Raw genomic sequence first — 20020 nt, 5'->3', positions numbered from 1 at the left:
GAACTGGGATATAAACTCCTTAAAAGTGACTCTGATGTTTTATAAATCAATTTCACAGACTGAGCAGCTGTATGCAAAAAAGCAAGGATCTTGCAAAATCCTATTAGCATTAGCAAAGTGGTATTTTACCCAGCATTACTTGACTACTGCCCTGGATCAGCCAAGCATTTCAGAGAACTTGAAAGAAAGATAAATACGCTTCCCTTTGCAGTGGGTGGAGCTTGGGCCTTTATGCTTATATAAATATCAACAAGGTAAAAATTCTACACTTTGACAGACCTTCTATATTCACACAGTGTGAATGTACACAGAATGCCAATATGAACACAGGTTCAACGTCAAAGGAATACAACCTTAGAACAGAACCTGTCTTTCATTATAATTTCATGAATATAAAACTTTTAATCTTCATAAGACAATTGGATAATATTAAGTTACCTTCTCATATATAAAATAAAATACCATACATACTGCTGACACAGAGTTATCTTACTCCACAAAAGGAAAACAAATGCCTTTATTAGTCCTTTGCAATCAAGCTGCCTTTTTGTTCTCTGCACCCAGAAATCTACAGCTCTTTTCCTGGTTTTGAATCTTCTCATTTTTGTTCAGTGTTTCTCCTGGTCATCTTACTTCCTATTGAGATGACTACAGCCAAACTGAGCAAAGATAATGTTTGTTATTTTTATTCAACAAAGGATTTAAATCACAGAAGGAACAAAACAGTTAAAATAAAAAACAAACATGAAAAATCTATCCCAGCAATGCAACTGCTACACGTGAAGGAGAACTGTAATCATTCTCCAAAGAACATTGATGAACAGATTGCATTATAATTGCTGAATAATAAATGGCCACGTTCTGCAAGTACCACTAAGAGAGAAACCAGGACCACTGGGACTGTGAGCACATTTCATAAGTGCTCTCAGCACACTGAAAGGCCTGAGCAACTGTTCTCCTTTGGAATGGATGCTGGTTCAGTGGAAGTGTGCCCACATCCTGCGCTTGGGCCAACGCAGAGATAACTATAAGACAGTGTATTTTACCTTACCTATATGACATGTAACTTACCACATTGGGAATAGCAAGGCATACTTCCACTTTTAGAAAAGAAGCTACCTCTTCAGATTTGCTTGGACGAGCAGAAAACTTTGTTCTCCCAAATGTAGTTTTGCTGAAAATAATTTTGAAACATGTCATAAATACTTCACCATGAAACCCCCTCAAATTATCTTAGAAATATAATTTTGAGCTACCTTTTCTGGGCAAAACTCCATGGAGAATTTTCACATTAAGTTACGAACAACTTGACAAAACTTACAGAAGTTCCTTGCTTAAAGGGTAAAAATAATAGCCAGAGCTCCATCGCTCAGACAAAGGTTACCTTGGATCTAGCCATTGCTTTCAGATTTTTTTATCCAGAATATTTTCTGATTCTGGATTTTAATCTCTCAGTTTAAGAATGATGGAACTCTGCCAGTGCTTTGAGGAGGGCATAAGAAGGTTTTACTGACCATTTCATGCAACAACCTATCAAGGGTAAAAGTTGCCTCATTACATTTTAGGTAAATATTCAACAGAACAGAAAAAAAAAGTTTCAAGGATGACAAGCTAGTGCAAAATGATAAATACATGACCTGAATCCACCCAAAACTAAAACTAAAAACAAAGTGCAAAGTACCATTTCTAAATGCTATGACATGACATAGTGACCAAATAAGGGAGGATTCAACAATACAATACTGTAGACAAATATAAAGGACACACCCAAATAAATTCCTGTTGACTTCAATAAGATCAGGATTTCAATACATTTTCTAGGAAAGATGTTCTCAGAAAAAGAAAAAAGTAACTCAAGCTTCAACACACATTAATGACAAAACACCATCAACTTCACCTGCTTAAAATAAATTCTCATAATAGAATTCTAAGTAGGCTTTTCAATATACAATATATTATACTGAAGCAATTCTGTCTCTGAAGTGTATGCCTGTTCGAGCAGAGAAGAATCAATAGAAATTGTACAGAATATAGGAGAATGATACAATGGTATGGATCTTGCCACTGTCATATAGAATTCATGAAGAGTACATGGATGATCTTTTACCCATGGGAAACAACTCTGAGTGCATAGCCATGCTTGCAGAAATAATCTGAAATGAGATGAACATATGAGCACACTGCCATATATGACCTAGAATGGTCATTTAACTTCTAGTCATTTGTGTTGGACAATAAATTGTACTAACAGCATCTTGAAAGTAATCCCAAGGGAAATATATGGGAATAAAAACAAAAGGGTGCAGGCAGAGGGGAAACAACACTAGAAATAAACTTTTTTTTCTGCACAAAATGAAGCACATAGACTATAACTAACAACATAAAGAATTAAAGCATAAAAGATAAGTGTGGGCCCAAAGCATCACTGCAACAAAAAGTGAATGTTCTCCAGCCAAGAGGTCTAGAACTGTTTGATTAATGATACATGTGCATGTATCATCACATGTGTGAATGTATATTTGTATTATTATATTAACACAGAAATAACCTTGTTCTGATAATACTATTGAAGGAATCTTTCATTTGCAACTTACTTTGAAACAAATATTCTTTTTTTAAGACTATCCAAAGACAGTCGGGTGGCTTTCTGGAGGCTGTCTAGCAGCTGGTGACTGAAATAGGCAACCATCTCTTTACATTTCTGTAATAAATAAAACGTACATTATTTAGTAGTGTATTCGGACAGGAACCTGAAGATTATTTCTACAGGTTTTAAGTAAAACATATTAGTTCTTGTCTGAAGGAATTTATGCTGTAAGCTACATGAGAAACAGAAGAGGAGAAGTTGGGGAAAAAATAGCTTGTAAGTAAGTAAATAAGTAAAAACTGCCTGAAAAGGAGAATATAGCATCTGAGGAAACTCAATTTGTCTTATTCATAGACAGAATACTGAGATCTGGCTGAAGTCTCATACTCTTTCAGAAAAGCTCTCCATATTAAAAAAACCCACCATGAATCATCCAGGAATATTGGTACATATGTACCCTTTTCAAGTAAGAGACAAATACAGTAAAATCTGACTGTACTGGATTAAGAAGAACATAAAAATACAGCAACATGTAATGATCACTAGCACAAAAGAACAGAATGCAACCTTGTAACATTATTGCATTTGTCCTTGCAAGTTTGCGAGTCTTTGTTCTCTACTTCCACTTCCTTTCTCTGCTGAATATGAAGAGATTGTATCCTTCAAGGAAAAAGTACAAAGGAGAGTGATCTTTCTTGATGAAGTTGGAAGAGGAGGACAGAAAGGATGAATGTTTCTGCCCACCCAAGAAGGAAAGTCTGCGTTACAGCTTAGGCACAATATTCTCTCCAAACTTGTACACTTACCACTCACTTATTGAGAAATTGTTTAATAAAGGTGATAACTGGAATAACATGGAACATACTTTTGAAAGCTAAAATCCATCTTACACTCATTTTGTAGGGAAGCTATTTCATCATTTTTACATGACATTTGATATTGCCTATGTGATATCTTTCTGTAACATGGATATCCATCTCCCAAAACTCAAGATACTGTTTACTGATCTGACCAGTCTGAAAAAAAATTCCCTTCTTATCACAAAATACCTTTTTAAACTCATCTTCTTTATCATTGCCCTTGCTATTATCACCACGAAGAGCTGCAGAAGTATTCTTTTCTCTCTCCTCTTCATTATTTCCAAACACTATATGTTTTTCTTTTACTGTAAATTTAAAAAAAAAAGTATGTTTTGTTAACTAAACATTGTGTTCTGCTTTGAAGCATGCTGTTCCCCCTCTTTACAGGCAAAACAATATTGCTTTTTATTTTAGTAGTACCTGGATCAGCTAATTGCTTTTATTTCACACCATTTTTTTCACACCGGGAATCTGGTTAAAAGCCCAGCCTATAAGCCTTGGCCTAACAAACACCATGCACTACAAATGTGTTACTAAAGATAGGTAGGCAGACATGGATATATCAGCTGGAAATGGCCCCCCCCCAAAAAAAAAATCAATATAAACAATTTAACACAATATAGAGAATTATCTTTTCATCAGGTTTTTCTAGTTGCATCATATTGAACTACCTGGAATATTGACCCTGACCATGCCTCTATACCTGGAGGAAACTGAACCCAGAAGGAAAAAATCCTGTGTAAGAAAAGGCGCTCCATTACTGATTAAGCCTCAAAATACATTTTTCCTTAGAATATTTTCCTCCAGCTATAAACTATTCCTCCTATAATGGTACAGGACCTCCCCGAGTCTTTGCAACACACGCCAGAGCAGTGGGAACCAGCCATATTGATCAGCTGTGAGCCTCGACGATAGTCAATTGACTGTACTAATTTAAACCAACCAGCCAGTAAAGCACTGGTATTTGACATGCAATTCTACTGTGGCAGAAAAGTTACAAAGAGAGGGACAGTACCAAGTACCTGACATAGCTGAGAAGAGAGGAACACTGTATTTCACTCATGGAGGGGGGGGGGAGTTATAATGAGTTACTAAGAGAAATAGAACCATAATGTTCTTCCTCTAGAGCAAATACCTTGGTAATCTAAACAGAAGGACAGAGTTTAATTCTAGAAACTCCACCAATTCTGAATTACCTCTGTATTTCATAGGCTAGTGTTTTAGTTTAACAGTGGTAAATGAAGGCAGTACTGTGACACAAGTGAAACTGTAGTGGGAGGGAGAAGTCTGAAGAAAATTAGCTAAAACAATTCAATTTTGATATGTACTAGCTAAATCTACAGAACTAGGGACAGAAATTTTTATTTAAATAATCAACATTATCTACCTGGTAATGCATGTTTTTCTGAGGTTTTCTTGGAGTATTTCAATTCGTAATTCCTTTCAAATACAGATATTAGTTCTTGAACAGCATCTTCTATGTGCATGCTTTTGTGGTTCAATAGCTCAGCACATTCTTTAGTGTAAGTCTGTTAAATAAAAATATCAACAAATTATCTTAGTATCACTGATTATCTTATTACTGTTCCTCTTCATGGAGAGCCAAAACATTTCCCTAAATATTGCATTCTTCAGACTGAGATGATTTCAATCAAACAGCAACATTTTGAAAAGAAAACTGAGAAAACAAACCCAAAATCTTTATTCAAAATTATAAAAATCTTCTGTTATATTATCACTATATTTTTAATGCTTTTTAAAAATTTTCCATTTTTGAAATGCAGTGGTATTTTTAAGGGCCAGAAGAAAACCCTGGATATTGAAGGGAGGTCACAGTCTGAATTTGAAATTACCCAAATACTCTTTCAACTGTCCTTAACAATTTTATTTACTTGACTAATTAACTAACTAAATAAATTTTTAGCCTCACTTGGAATCAAGAACACTTTCAAATTCTCAAATATATTTGTTGGAAAGTATTTTTTGCCTTCTCCTTTAACAAAACAGTTCGGAAAAAATAGGGGAGGGGAAAAGAAAAAAAAAAAAAAGGCTGCATATGTCCAAGTACCTTCATACAAAAAATCTCATCTAATTGCGAAGCAGTTAAATAAATAAAAAATATCTATGAAATACTACAGCTCAAGTATCTCAAATACCTAAGAACCAATTTTTCTTCATATCAAATATTTTAACCAAAATATTTTAGTTTTTAAAAAAGTTATGTATTTCTACAGTAAGAAGAATTCTTTTCTAGTTTTACATTAATTTACTAAGGCATTGTTTCTAACATGCTGAAGATTCAAGTTCGAAGATGTAAAATGGCACATACCTCATTGCAGGTCAACATGTTCTCTACTTTGATAGGACCATCTACTGGTAAGACAATTAAAAGAGTATTTGATATTTCTTTTAATACTAAATCAATCCGCACTTCACTTAAATCATTAACCTAAAAAGAGAAAATTGTATTAATACTGTAAATTTATCTTTAAAGCATAGTATATTCTATTTTAGAGAGTTCTAACAGGTATACAATGTTTTACAGAAAAATAAAAATTGTATGTCTCTACCCCTGAAAATGCAAGAACCTAACATAGTAGAAAATCCTCTAAGAAAGTGAATCATAACAGAAAAAAACCCTGGGGTAAAAGCACCAACACAAAAGACCTCAAGATGAGAGAAGCAGAGAAAAAAGGAGGCACAGCAATGCCTCGTGGCTTATGGTGACTTAAGGGTTATTTACAATGGCTAAATATAGTCTGCTTTTACTGTGAATTATCCTCTTTCTCTGTTATCTACAGGGGAATTTAGGGAGACAAGTACCCTACAAAAAATTTAGCCTTTGTTAACGTGTTCCATTGTGGACAATCTGGAATACAAACAACGAAAGAACAGATGTAAGTCTGGAAATTATACAGTTAGTATTGCCACAGAAAACAAGAACTCTATTGCTAAGAGTGTATGTATTTAAATCCTGCACAGTGTGATAATACAATTCTAAAAAGATTAGTAGTGTGCACAATTTCATTTCAGGCAGTCCTCTGAAAACAAAATTTTGTAATTCTTAAGTATCTGCTGGTTCTATGTTGGGAAACGGAGATATATGAATCCTTAGGAAAGTGAAATCTTCAAAGGAATTTGGTGTTTTCACCTACTTCTTCACAGATTTCTGGTTATCAGCACCATATTTTAAAATTCACTGTATAAGTGAAATTAATTCACAGATAGTATAAGATTACTTCTGCACCATAGCAGCAATGATCTAATTTTTGAATGAGCTTCTCTTGACAGCTCAAAGAGCTGTCCAATCCTGGAGATTAGATCTGACACTGATCTAATTGACACTGACACTAATTGATCAGATTAATCATTGACAATAGAAAGAATTATCTCCTATGCCCCAAGAACCTCAACAGAAAGTGGTCCCAAGACTAAGAGCAGCTTCTTTAAACTTGTTTTTCTTCTGTGCTGAAAGTTTAGGAGTTGATGGAATAGAAGTCTTGCTCCATGACATTATCCATGCTAGACTCCTGAAGAATCCTTGCTGTTTTAACAGCAGTTTTAGGCAGACAGGCAGTAAGTCAGACCCCAGATAATTCCAGTTATGCAGGATACACTGCTGCTACATTAAATAAAACAGACTAACAAAACAAGTTACATTAATATAAGATGATTAGACTCTTGTTCATTATCTTACTGGCCACGATTCTTGTTGCAAGGCAAGGGGGGGGCTGCTGTAACTTGCTTGATGGTTTAGTCTTCAATCCTTCTTCTTTTACTCAACATAGCTTTTCACTGGGTTTTTGATTCTAAACTACAGCATTATTAGCATTCAGTCAACTACAGTGAAGTGACTTTGTCATGGCAGGATCCAAATAAAACTGACTTCTGTCCAATTTTTATTTTTTTACCTGAAATATTCTGCATCTGTGATATCCCATCTTGGTTGTCACAGTATCACTCACGCTTCTGTTTTACATCACTTTTTCCCTATTTGTTTACAGTATCCCCTTCACAGTCTTCAAGGCTCTAACCAAGTCTACATCTTTTTGTATTGATATGGGAGGGGTAAGAAAGTCAGAAATGTATGCAAGCTACATATTTAAGGAAAACAGAATGTATCTACAAAAGACATGGCTATTTCAGATATACTCAGGTTCAGAGAACTGTTAATTTCTTGCACAGCCAATCTTTTTTCAGCTTTGGGTTTCAGCAGCAAACAGAGCACTTGATCATAATTACGTTTTTCTGCCATACAGAAAAAGAACTGGATATACCCACCAGTGACTAACAATCTCCCATCACAGGAGACACAATTTATGATATTGGTAGGAGAGATCATAGCCATACAGTTCAACCATCAAGCCAGAAGGATGATCTGATTATCAAGGTAAAGTCTTGAGAAGAAAAAGAACAATACAGGTAACTCAAGCATGCTAATGGAATCAAAAGAATTTAGAAATTATGTGTCAAACACTAAGAGAGGAAAAAAGCACAGACTCAGTCAGCATGCAGAGAACTGTGAAGGAAAAGCATGCTCCCCTTCATTATTTTATGGACTGCACAAAGAGGAGACAGTTTCACAGCATGCCTGCTATGAATACAGTTAATGCTAAAAAGTTCTCCACTGGACAGCATTTACATGGATGTATCTTGCGTGCAACTGCACTCAAGGACAAGCGCTCAAAGAGAAGCAGAGGTTGACTCTGAAATTCAGAGTGGTAGTCACAGAATCTGAGGACAACAAGTGGAAATATATTCTACTGCAAGAACAGAAGCAAAGATCAAACATTTGAGGGTATTAATGGGAGAGAATCATTGAGTATGTAATTCTTCAAAAAAAGAACATACTTTAATAAGCAAACAAAATTTCTATGTATTTCAAGTTGTACAAAAATAAGTACAGATTAATTTCCAATATGAAGAGCAGTGTAATGGAAATAATTTCTCTAAACTGTCATTTCATTTATATAGTGATCAAGTGTATACCTTTTTCAAAAACTGTTTAAACATATGCAGAACTTGATCAGCTTCTTGAAAGAAACTTTCCAGTGTTACAGATGACCAAGTCACCATGGTAAGTCCTTGCCTCAACACAGCTTCCATCTAAGCATAAAAATATAATCTCATAGATTAAAAAACAAAGCAAAACATGATTTAAAACAAATGCCATTATTATTAGAATCACTAATGTCACTGATGAAAGAAAGAGTTGTGTTTAAGTTTTGCAAGGAAGGCTACAAGTTTTCAAGGAAAACATCAAATAAATTTATGCAATACTGGGGAAGGAGGAGGGTAGTGCATACTATAGCCTCTGTCCACAACTGTCAAGTGTACATGCTCAGCAAAGATCATCCCCTTCCTGTCCTCCTGGATAGCGTCTTTTAGTGGTTCCCACTACTTCCTAAAATCAAAATCAAGTCCACTATTGATCTTACAATTTGTCCTTTAACATACACCTTGACCACCCTCAACAGCATAATTACTTGTCTTTCAACCTCACGTATCTATCTAATGACATTTTTCATTCGTCCCTTTTTGAATCACACTGATCCTCTACAAATTTTGTTATAGCCTCAATGCCAATTTAAAAAATCCTCTCTTCCCTACTATTTCCCTTACTGAATTCTTGGTTCTTCATGGTCTGTTTCATCTGGATTTGTCACCACCAAGATGTTCAGCATGTAGCTGAAATCAGCTCATTTCCCTGTCACTGTATGATCTACACGAAGGTCCTTCCTTCACTGCAGATCCTGCACCTTTGAAGGAGATTTCCTGAGGAAAAGAAAATCTTATACTACCGCCAGGCTAGGAAAATCAACCTTTCCAGACTCTCACAGAGCTCCCCTGAAATTTTTGCCTAGCACTCTGAAACTTCTCACTGATTTCCAGCCACCACAATTTTAAATTTTGCCATCCCCATCATCCTTGAAGTGACAGAAATGTTATTTTGCTTAATTGCTGAGAAACTTTGAACTGATTCTACTCATATTTAATTTTAAGTAGCCACCTATCATATCTGCTCTTTAATCTTGACATTTACCATGTCACTGCCCGGACTTCACCCACTCTCTTCATCCTAATGCTTCTTTTTGCTATGTCTATATCACAGATAAAACAATTAATTCAGCTCTGATAGACACACAGCTATTTGCAAATACAGCCATTACTATCATCTTAATGTATATCTGTTTGGGGGGAATATATTTAACTCCACAATGCTGGGATGGTACTGTTACTGGTAACCAACATAGCCAATCTAGCAACTGTTTAAGACTACATGAGTTGCTGTCAAATTATGGCACCAATGTAGCCATAGGTTAGATTTGCTCATTCCATCTTTGGATTTATGCCTTCCTCTCTTCTTTGTATACACCAAAGACTTCTCTCCCATCTTCAAAAAACATTTTCATTGTTTGTACAATTGCACTGTTTGTAAATCGTATTGTTTATACAATACTTATCCTTCTCTTTTGCTAGTTGTTTCCTCTAAAATACAGAGGTTTCTGATTCCCTCTATGATATAATCATAATTACAATGGTATCACTGAAGTGAAGACTACCATCACTTTATCTCTTTGTCTTATTATTTAACTCTTAAGAGCAAGGACAAGTTTTTTGTTTCTCACACTGTGGCACATGCCAACAGGATGATAGTTACACAAACTTATACAAACTCTGCAACCTTCTGATGTTATTATTTATAGTCAAAAAGGGAAGAGTTACTTAGAACAACCACATACGTACACTTGCAAGTGTCTGGCAAAACAAAATGGCTTGTAGGATAGACATTCTGCATCTCCAATAAAACTGTACCTTTAGTGTAGTATACAACCTTTCTACATCACTGAAGAGACTGACTCAATTCACAAGGCTAATAATTCTCTCCAGGCAAAGACAAGGATAATGACTTTTAGTATTTCAGCTAAATGAAAAGCACAACTTCCCACAAAAACCCCTAAAACTGAAATAAGTGATAATTTACTTCCATGTCAAAGCCAGAGATTTGTGTAGATAAATAGAACCACAAAGTCAAAATTCTTTGTTCTACTGGGTTTCCGTCTCATAGGCACTAAGATTGTTCTACTGTAGTAGACATCATTTGAGTACTGTATGAGGGATGCAAAGAGCAAATTTTTGGTCTTAAAGGTTTTAGTAAAATTCATTAAGTTCACAACATGCAGATCCATCTAAATATTTTAAAATCATAAATATTATTAAGTTATTCTAACTTCTTCTGAAGTATCTGAAGTGCATTTAGCGATACCAACCTTCTTCATTTTTGGTGCCATTAGATTTACAAAAATCATTGGTGTTTCTTGACACAAATCTTCATAACATTGGAGAAGACCCTGTTAATTATTAGAAAGGGTAGTATCAAGAATATTTTAAGTGTTTTCTTTACTGAAGCAAACAACCTGTTATACAATCAAATCATCAGAAAAAAACATGGAAAGCAGGACAAGACTACATTTGAAAACAAGTGTAGAGTTTTACACAGACATTACATACCTATGTGCATCATTTCTGGAATGTAATGAATCTGTATCATGCTACACAAGGAAAAACAAAAGCAGCCTTCATGCAACACAGTCCTATTCTTTATGCACAAAGCCAGAAAAAGTATGATCTTTCTCTAGAGCTAAAGACAGCTTGAGCTTTAGTGACTGTAACTTGCAATAGCCTCTTGAAACTGAGTATCATATGCTTTAGATAAAGTTACATATAAACTCAGTTTTAAAATATCCTCTTGTCTTATGCCTTACACACATACACACACACGTCTTGTATGGTACACCTCATCCCCAAGATATAAGCTTATCTAAATACTACAACAATAGCAAATACTACAAGTATCAGAAATCTGACTTCTCTGGCAGGTAACCTGCAAAATTCTTGATGTTTTGATGGCTCACCGTATCTTCCAATCCAGAAGTATTCCAATCTTTGCTTCTCAAAAACTCTGTAAAACTGCATTTTACTGATTTTCAGAGAGTGAATGCATTTTGGATAGCCCTAATTATTTCATGACCAGAATATATTTAACATGCCACAGGGTATGAGAAATATATACACTTATATTTAAGTACATACTAGCCCACACAGCAGTTAGTAGAGGTTTTTCAAATCAGATCCTCTATGTCCACCTGTGCATTCCACAAATTTACCTTAAACTACCTTATACCCAGTTTTAATCTTTATTTAACCATGGAAAAATTTCTATGGTTAATCAGATGTTCTTTTTTATTTTTTAAAGAGCAATCATGATAATTTTTAAGTTTACCTCTAAACGCAACTTGTTTGACTTCAGGTTATTTTCTATTTTTACTATCTTTTTTGCTTGCTCCGGTACTTCCAGACCCAACTTGATCATACATTTGGTCTCTCGGATAATCTCTGGAATGTGGGGATCAAAATTAACCAGGAACTTCCCAGTTTTAGGATGATGCACAAATATTGTGGCTTGTAAGGCTGTAAAGATATTTTTATATCAGTTTCTAAGACAAACAATTGTTTCTGTTATATAAATTATTATGGAACACAGATTTCTAATATGACTATATAGTGATTAAATATGTATAGTTACTTGTGAAATAGCTTCACGTTTTCAGTTAATGAAAATATACAACTGACTTTCACCATATTAGCTTTCTGCCATATATAACCTTTCTCTTCATAAGCTAAACAAGCATCAGATCCAGTCTTATTTGTGGCATATTTTTTCTTAGCTCAAGTTAGAAAATTATGAAATTCATTTTCTAAGGACGTGGAAACACAACACTTTTATGAGATGCTCAGTGTCTTACAGGAATTTGTTAACCCAGAGGATGAATGCTTACTTAGGGATATTGCGAAAATCCAAAACAAAATAAAAGCCCAAACAGCAACACAAAAAACTCTGTTGACTGTGTGATTACAAGATTTTATTCTTATAGATCTACTCCTAGTTTTGAAGCCCACAGAGTGTCTACAATTTACATGAAAAATCTACTCAAAAAAATTTTTTTTAAAACTTGGACTCTCATTTAATCTTAAAATTATAAAGCTTGATTATCAAACATTTTTTTCTAGGCATAAACTAATACTGGTCCTGAGAGGGACTAGGATAATACAACTGTATAAATTATTACAGTGGAAAGAAAACAGGAAGAATTATTAAATGGTATTCAGTCATCTGTCAAACAGTGTACCAAATTGCAATCCTCTGCATCAAAACCAAGTTTCAAGGTCAGTAAGGGACAAAGATTTGTATTATTGGGCCTGCTTATTGGATCATGATTAATTTGCACATTTTAAGGGTAAATGAAGCTTTAAAAATTATCTGATTTGATTTGTGTTAACTTAGCATTCAATAACAGTTTTTTTAAAAAGCCAATTACATATTTAATTACTTACGATATTGTAATTGTGAAATTTCCTTCATCCACGCATTATGATAGACTAGTTCGAATTCCACCAATACATAAGCAATTCTGTTGTATAATCGAACAACTGCTTTACCTTCTGGACTTGCCAAGATATTTGACTTTTTCTATTAAAACACAATACATTCAAATTAATATCAAAAGAAAACCATACTATTTGGGTTTTTCTCAATGTAACTATTGACTATACATTATATAAGTTAATATTACAAATTATACTTACAGGGTTCTTAAAAACTGTATAAAGTATTTATGATTCAAATTTATAGGGTGATAAAGTCAGTAAGAGCTTGTCAGTAATAAATACTAAATATTTAACACATGTAAGAGCAATTACTTTATTATATTGTAATAAACACCTGTAATTCCCAGTGAAATGTATGTTCAGTTCTACTCAAAATTGAACAGTAACAAAAAATTGATTTGAAAAAAATCTTTTTAAATCAGTAATGACATTTATGTCTGTTTTCTTTGGAGCAGATTTAGGTGACCATTATTCCCATCTGATGGAAACAGGAAAGTGAAAACCTCTCTCACATAGAAGTTCACTTGGCAGGAGACCCTAGATACTTTGTAGGAGAATCACTCAAACATTTCAAGAAATATTATTGCTATAGCGGATCCTAGTATAGCAAGATTCTGACTATTCCAATGAAAGAAGGAAATCCAATACCAAGAAATTCCTAAGGGACATAAATGTCAAAGCTTATGTGGCTGGTACCAACCTTCAGCTGTATGTTTAGCGGTACAGAAAATGTAGAACTGAGAAGTTCAGTAATGGAATTCCCTGTTCCCAGACTAGTTCAGAGATCATCTACAGTGACCGGACTCTCAGTTATAGTACTGTAGCTATTGTGTGGGTCCTTAAACTTGCTTTTTCAGTGGTACCAGAACATACACACCAGACAATTTCAGGATGTCAGGCAGTCCATATTTATGCCTTAAGCTACTCCTAGCAGCCACTTGGTAAAGAGACATGATTCTCCATAGAGAACCCTATGGGGCTAGAGGAACAGAGGGTGGGTATTCAGTTAAAATACAGGACATGAGTCTTATGTACAAGTCCTGGTCCACTCCATTACATAAAGAAGAAAAACACCACTGGCTGGAATGGTGAAAAATTTCTTTGGGCAATATGAAGACAGACATATTAACAATTCAGTGCATATTTCCAGGTTGGGGTGCTAGTTCAGTGGTAAGACAAAGAAACACTACATCTTGGATCTACAACAGTGGTTACTGCAGAGTATATTTTTTTAACTAGATATTCACATACAAATAAATAGGTTGCCTAGCATATGAGAAATTACATCATCATAGCCAGAAACATCATGGTCACTCTACTGAAGTAAGACAGTTCACTGTTACACAAAACACCTAATTTTTCCTTACATCAGCTTACATGGAAATAATTGATTGGTTCATTTATCCTCCTGAATAGCTGTCTCACCCACAGTATCTTTCCTGCAACAGGTGGCATATTTCGAGCAAGAGGAGGGTCATCTTTCTGAATTTGGTAAAGCTATGATAAGAACAATATAATTAAACACATGGATTAAAAACTCTGTTAAAATGTTAAACTGTTTTTCCTCTGGTACCACAACTTCCTCCTCCTCCCAAACAGATTAAATTTGTGTGGAGTCACACAAGAGTTCACTGAGAGAAAAATGCACTGCTTCTCTTGCTACTTGCTACTCTTCTGAGATGCACACATTGATACCGCTGTTGGTATGTCTCCTGTCTTCATTATCTCATGCTGTTTCTTAGCTGTGCTTACTTATGACAGAGCCCCGAGTACACCAAAAGGCATTGCAAACCTAGGAGCTGAGCAGCCAGTATTCAAGGCCAAGCCTGTCAGGTGCAGCTGTGTAACTTTGGAGCCATCTGATGTGAAAGAAAGCTGTGTAAGGAAGCCTTGTGAGAACCTTTTTGGGGCTTGTCCTCCTTTACTTGGGAAGTGCCCTCAGGAATGGCCTAAGCTATACTGTTAACTGAGAGGTTTTACCTAGATAGAAATGTCAACATTGTTCTTCAGACATATACACCTGACTAATAGCTAACATTTCAGGAGCTGGACTCAATGATTCTTGTGGGTCCCTTCCAACTCAGGATAATCTATGAAATGCTCTTTTCTAATAACTTGTCATCAATATGAGAAAAAAAAGGGGCCCTGCTCATTGAATGGCTGCATTATAGTCAAGAAAAATTTGGCCTAAAATTGTCACATACCAAATTTGCATTGACAGATTATTCAGGCACTTTAGAATCAGTATTGCAGTAGGAGTAACTTTTTATTAAAAATAACTTGATTGGAAAAATATAAAAAGCAATCCATTAATATCTAATAAATAGTTAGAACTAGCCAGTATATTGGCGACATATTCTTCGACAGAAAGATAACACAAAGAGCGATAACACAAAGAGCGATAACACAAAGAGCGATAACACAAAGAGCGATAACACAAAGAGCGATAACACAAAGAGCGATAACACAAAGAGCGATAACACAAAGAGCTGTACTGCTTAAGCAGACACCACTCTTCACTTACTGGCATGCCTTCTTACACCTATACTGTCTCCAGCACAGTGCCAACAAGAGAAACTCAAGTAGCTTCACGGTGAACTTAAGAGAGGAACTGACATGGATGAAGCCCCCTCAGAAAACTTATCTATTCTTTTGGCTGGGAAAAAGCAGCCAGGGGTGGGGTCAGTGATTTCTTAAGCAGGCAGTGCTGCTGAGAATATGTTCATCAAATTAAGCCAGTAATTAAAGGTTCAGGAAGTGTTATATACAGTGAGTAGACAGGAAAAGACGCTGTAAAGAGTGGTTCAGCGCAGCTATGCTAGGCTATAGTTTTAAGTAACTGTTTGGAGGAATAATTTTCTAGTAAGTGCAGAGTTTACAGATACTTGGCTTCTCATGTAAACATGTGTCATTCATCTGACAAAATGTAAACATCTCTCAAAAAATATTTGCATCAGTCTGGTTTTCCAGATTCCCTTTATACTCATTGAAGAAAAATGGCCATTTCAAGGGAATTATTTAAATCTTCAGGTGAACACGTATAATAGATCAGATGAATTGACTGTAGAATACTCGTTTCTTTCTCGAGTAGAAAGGGAGTATGGATGTCTAGTTCTGATGCAGATCTTTATTTTGCAGACATATAAAGTCAAGTTAGATTAATTTCTCTCTCAATGTTTAAAGTCAAGTGACAAGTTAATTCTCATTTCTGCTACAGTCATGGTACACTACACAAATCATGGAAAATTACTTTATAATGAACATAAATGCAATTTACCTACATTTTATATCTATTTTATACTGTCACAGCATTAGATAATAGCCATGTATAAATGCAAATTAACTCTAGAGGCCTCATATAATTTTAAAAAAAAAGCCAAAAGGTATAGGCAAGTGATGTACACAGCCAGTAAAAAACATACTTTTTTTTCTTTAATTCATGAAGAAATAACAGAAAAGATTTTGGTTTAAAAAGTAAAAGTGTGATGACACATTTGCCTGCAAGACCATGTATATCATATTTGCCTATACACTCAGGTCTGTTTTCTACAACGGGAAAATAAAAGTATGATAAATTGAGCATTGACAGTCAGTTAGTGAAATAGGCAGAATAAATAAAAATCATTCATATTAAAATATTTGCTCTTATTTTAACATGTTTAAAATTTATTGCAAAGAAATGAAATACCTTTTTAGCAGCTTCAAGTTCTGCTACATAATGTTGAAGAATACAACCAACTGTACGTGCTGTTTCTTCTTGAAGGCATGGCATTCTCAGATTTTGAAACCTGTGTTAAAAATGAGTACCCAAAATGATATTTCTGAAACACATATAATTTTCGTTTTTATTTTGGGGTACATGAACTTTAAATAAAATGAAAGAAGCACAAATCTAGGAAATGCTTCTGGATCTGGGAAATTTTTTTGCTTTCAACAAATTTAAGGAATTTGAAAAGTTCTGTGCTGGTAGGTTTTTTTTGTTGTTGCTGCTGTTGTGGTTTTTTTAGGTTTTTCTTTTTGTATCCTCTTGTATATATGAAAAACTGTAATGAAATTAAGAAACAGAAGAATATATTGATTCCCATAAGAAAGCTAAAATACATCTTTTATGATGATTACATGGTTCAGAACACCAATAAAGAAAAATTCTTGATTAGGCCCTTTGTTCTAAAATTAGCTGTGTTATTTAAATTGTGCTAATCAGTAATTTGAAGTTACTTTAAAATATTTTAAAACATAATTGCCAATACCTTTGAAGTAACTGAAGTGCATGCTGTGAAGACAAAATTCTCCCAAAACAGGTACGCATAAATGTCTGTATCTGCATCTAAAGAATATGTAATTGAGTATAGTTTTTCTAGTCATATAATAGTATTTTGATGTCTGATAATTTATTAACATAGTAGCATTTGAAATTGTTACTGCTTAAAGCACAAAATAGCAGCCTTCACAGGTCTATACTTAATATGATCAATAAATAGCTAGTGTCAGTCAAGTAATCTCTTAAAATTCCAGACAATTTTATCAAGGAATCACATCTGTACTGAAAACAGTTGCAGCTTTGTTCTGCCCAAAATCTAACCACATGTCTCCAGGCTAATAAACGACCTCCATATAGATCATTCTCTCAGGTCTCAACTTTTGTCATTTTGGCTGCAGAGTGACTAATGTTCAGTGAGGACTGTATGATATATTTCACAGCTTCCTTTGAAAGGAGGAGAAAGAATGGAGAAAGCCTCCCTCCAGACAAACACAAACTCCATGCTCTTTGGAAGAAGAACAATGTAGCCTATTCACAGCCCAAAGTCTCACTGACATTCAGGGAGACACTGAGTAAGTAGTAATGAGATTCTTCCCCAAGTAAGTTATAGGTAGCAATATTACCTCTAAACCTTCAATTTTTGCCATGAAGTTCATAAAATCCACATCAAATTCTGTTTTTCGTGGATCAAGGATGTCATATTGTTTCTTTTGAACACTTTGGTAGATATTTTTGAATTTTACTGCCATAATATCTATCCCTTCAATAGTAGACAGATTCAGTGCACAAAAAGTTTGTACTACAGTTATCATCTCTGTAATCTGAAATATAAACATTATGTTCATGTTCATAGCAAATTATTTGTTACTTCTTCTATAAACTAAAACCTGAGAAAAATAAAATAAGCAATAGCCACTTCTCTAACTATGGCATTCAGAAATGTGTTGCTTCTGAGCTTCTAAGTCAATTATCTTCAACAGAGTATGGTTAATTCAGTTTTCAACATCAGTTCTCATCACAGCCGAATACAAAGTCAAATCATCTTTGTTTTTCTTGATGGTAAAGGGTTTCTTTTTTATATTTGACTGTTAGATTCAATAGGGTAATATGGAAAAAGAGTTAAAACATGACATGCACATACTGATGACATGAAGAGATTTCACAGAATTAAAAAAAACAACAATACAGATTAGTATATATACTGCATGATAAGTAAAAACATCAAAGACTCATAGAATTCCTACCCTGTGATGACTGCCCCATTATCCTCTTATCCCTTGTCTGACCTCATTCTGCACCAAGGAGCACCTATTATCTTTTCCACGCAAACTCTATGAATGCTAGTTTAAAATCCTTTCATCAGGTTAGCAAGCTAAATGTTAGGACCATACCAAGCAGCAAAATCATGTAAAGAACCGTGCTTGGCTGTAACAGGAGTTTTTAATGCCTTAGGACATGATTCAAAAAAGCAAAGGTGTGTTATTTTTCACATAATTTTAAACTTCCTAAAATCCTGATCTAAGTCTAAATTAGTTAGGTTATTTCTCTCCACACTAACAGAGATAAATTGACAAATTCAGAAGGATGTTGTAAGGTAATTTCCTAAAGAATTGGGATGACTTACTCTCTGGAAGTGTCTAATTTCTCTCGATAAAGAGTTACAAACTCCTTTACAGGATGATTAAGAACATGTATGTTGACAAGTGTCCACCTTGTAAACTGTTCTTTGGAGAAGCCCTTCTTCTCTACCGATAACAACAGCACACAGTATACTCACTTTTTCTAATCTCCTACAAAAAGCTTCAGATTTTCCAAAAATGTACATTTCCGATACTTCAAATGTCTTTTCTCCTAGAGTTTCCAAAATCTCTTGCTTTGTTTCATGAAAGCATTTCTGATATTCTTTCAATAGAAATGTGCAGTCCTAAAAAGTGAAGGAATAAATACCATACTCATTATGCTATGTTTATGGGTGAGAGACTGGAGAACTCAAACCTACTGTCATTCCAAAGTGGTTAATTATCACTGAATCTAGTTTCAGTCAATAGGTAGTAATGACTTACATACTGTGGATTTCCTTCAGTATGCATAGCAAATATTTGCAATGTATGAACATACGACAGTACAGTAAAGTGAAAGACTGAACACTGGGAAATGAGTCACCAAAAAAGAAAGGAGAGTCTTAGTTCTTGTTAAAGAGTGGTTTAGAGGCCAGCGAAGAGCAGGTGATGACTCCTGCTCTAAAGGAGACATTTGAATATTAAGAAAAGCCATTAGCTTAATTAAGAATGGTCAGACTGTCCTCCGGATAAGGACGGAATTTAGCATAACAGGGTAGTCCATTTGGAACTCCCAGGGCACTTAAAGGAAAGTGGTTAAACAAATTAATGTATGTTGACAAGTCTGAGTTAAAGTGAGATTGAAGAATAATTCATCTTTCTCAGTCAATTATTTACTTAAAATACTAGGACCTTATCAGATTTAAAAATAATGACTGGTGAGAAATGTAAAGTAATTTTTAATGTAATCATTGGAATGCAAAATCTTCTGTCAATTCTTGGAAAACAGAAAGCAGATTTTATCACAATATACTGGCAGTCACCAGGCTGTCTGCATATATAAGTATACATAACAACTGGCTATGAATCACAGGAAATGAAAAAAGGTCCTCATTGAAAGGAATGTTCGGATCTTCAAGAATATACAGATACTAGAACGAAGACTGATCACCATGAGTAGCAACAGCTTGTATTTCTCTCACAAAATAATGAGGGCTTGTCAGCTGTAGAACAGCCACAAGATGACCTCAGTGAATGTCGTGGTTTAACCCCAGCCAGCAACTAAGCACCACACAGCTGCTCG

At 34.8% G+C, this 20020-nt stretch overlaps 1 protein-coding gene across 1 annotated transcript in view; it reads right to left on the bottom strand.

Annotated features, from left to right (window-relative positions):
- The window catches only part of DNAH8 (dynein axonemal heavy chain 8), a 147717-nt gene that overhangs the window by 113077 nt on the left and 14620 nt on the right, over positions 1–20020 (bottom strand). Inside the window, exons 11-24 of the mRNA XM_072858185.1 lie at positions 18936–19082; positions 17782–17979; positions 17148–17224; positions 16586–16685; positions 14275–14394; positions 12844–12979; positions 11732–11919; positions 10719–10799; positions 8437–8553; positions 5777–5896; positions 4835–4976; positions 3637–3752; positions 2595–2701; positions 1072–1174 (exon numbers count right to left, since the gene is read on the bottom strand). Of these exons, the coding sequence (XP_072714286.1) occupies positions 1072–1174; positions 2595–2701; positions 3637–3752; positions 4835–4976; positions 5777–5896; positions 8437–8553; positions 10719–10799; positions 11732–11919; positions 12844–12979; positions 14275–14394; positions 16586–16685; positions 17148–17224; positions 17782–17979; positions 18936–19082 (1752 nt within the window). The remainder of the gene's footprint in view (positions 1–1071; positions 1175–2594; positions 2702–3636; positions 3753–4834; positions 4977–5776; positions 5897–8436; positions 8554–10718; positions 10800–11731; positions 11920–12843; positions 12980–14274; positions 14395–16585; positions 16686–17147; positions 17225–17781; positions 17980–18935; positions 19083–20020) is intronic.

Source organism: Ciconia boyciana, chromosome 3 (genome assembly GCF_034638445.1).
Source record: "Ciconia boyciana chromosome 3, ASM3463844v1, whole genome shotgun sequence".
NCBI lineage: Eukaryota > Metazoa > Chordata > Aves > Ciconiiformes > Ciconiidae > Ciconia > Ciconia boyciana.
Note: the sequence above shows the minus strand (reverse complement) of the source record. Positions and strands in the feature narration are given on the sequence as shown.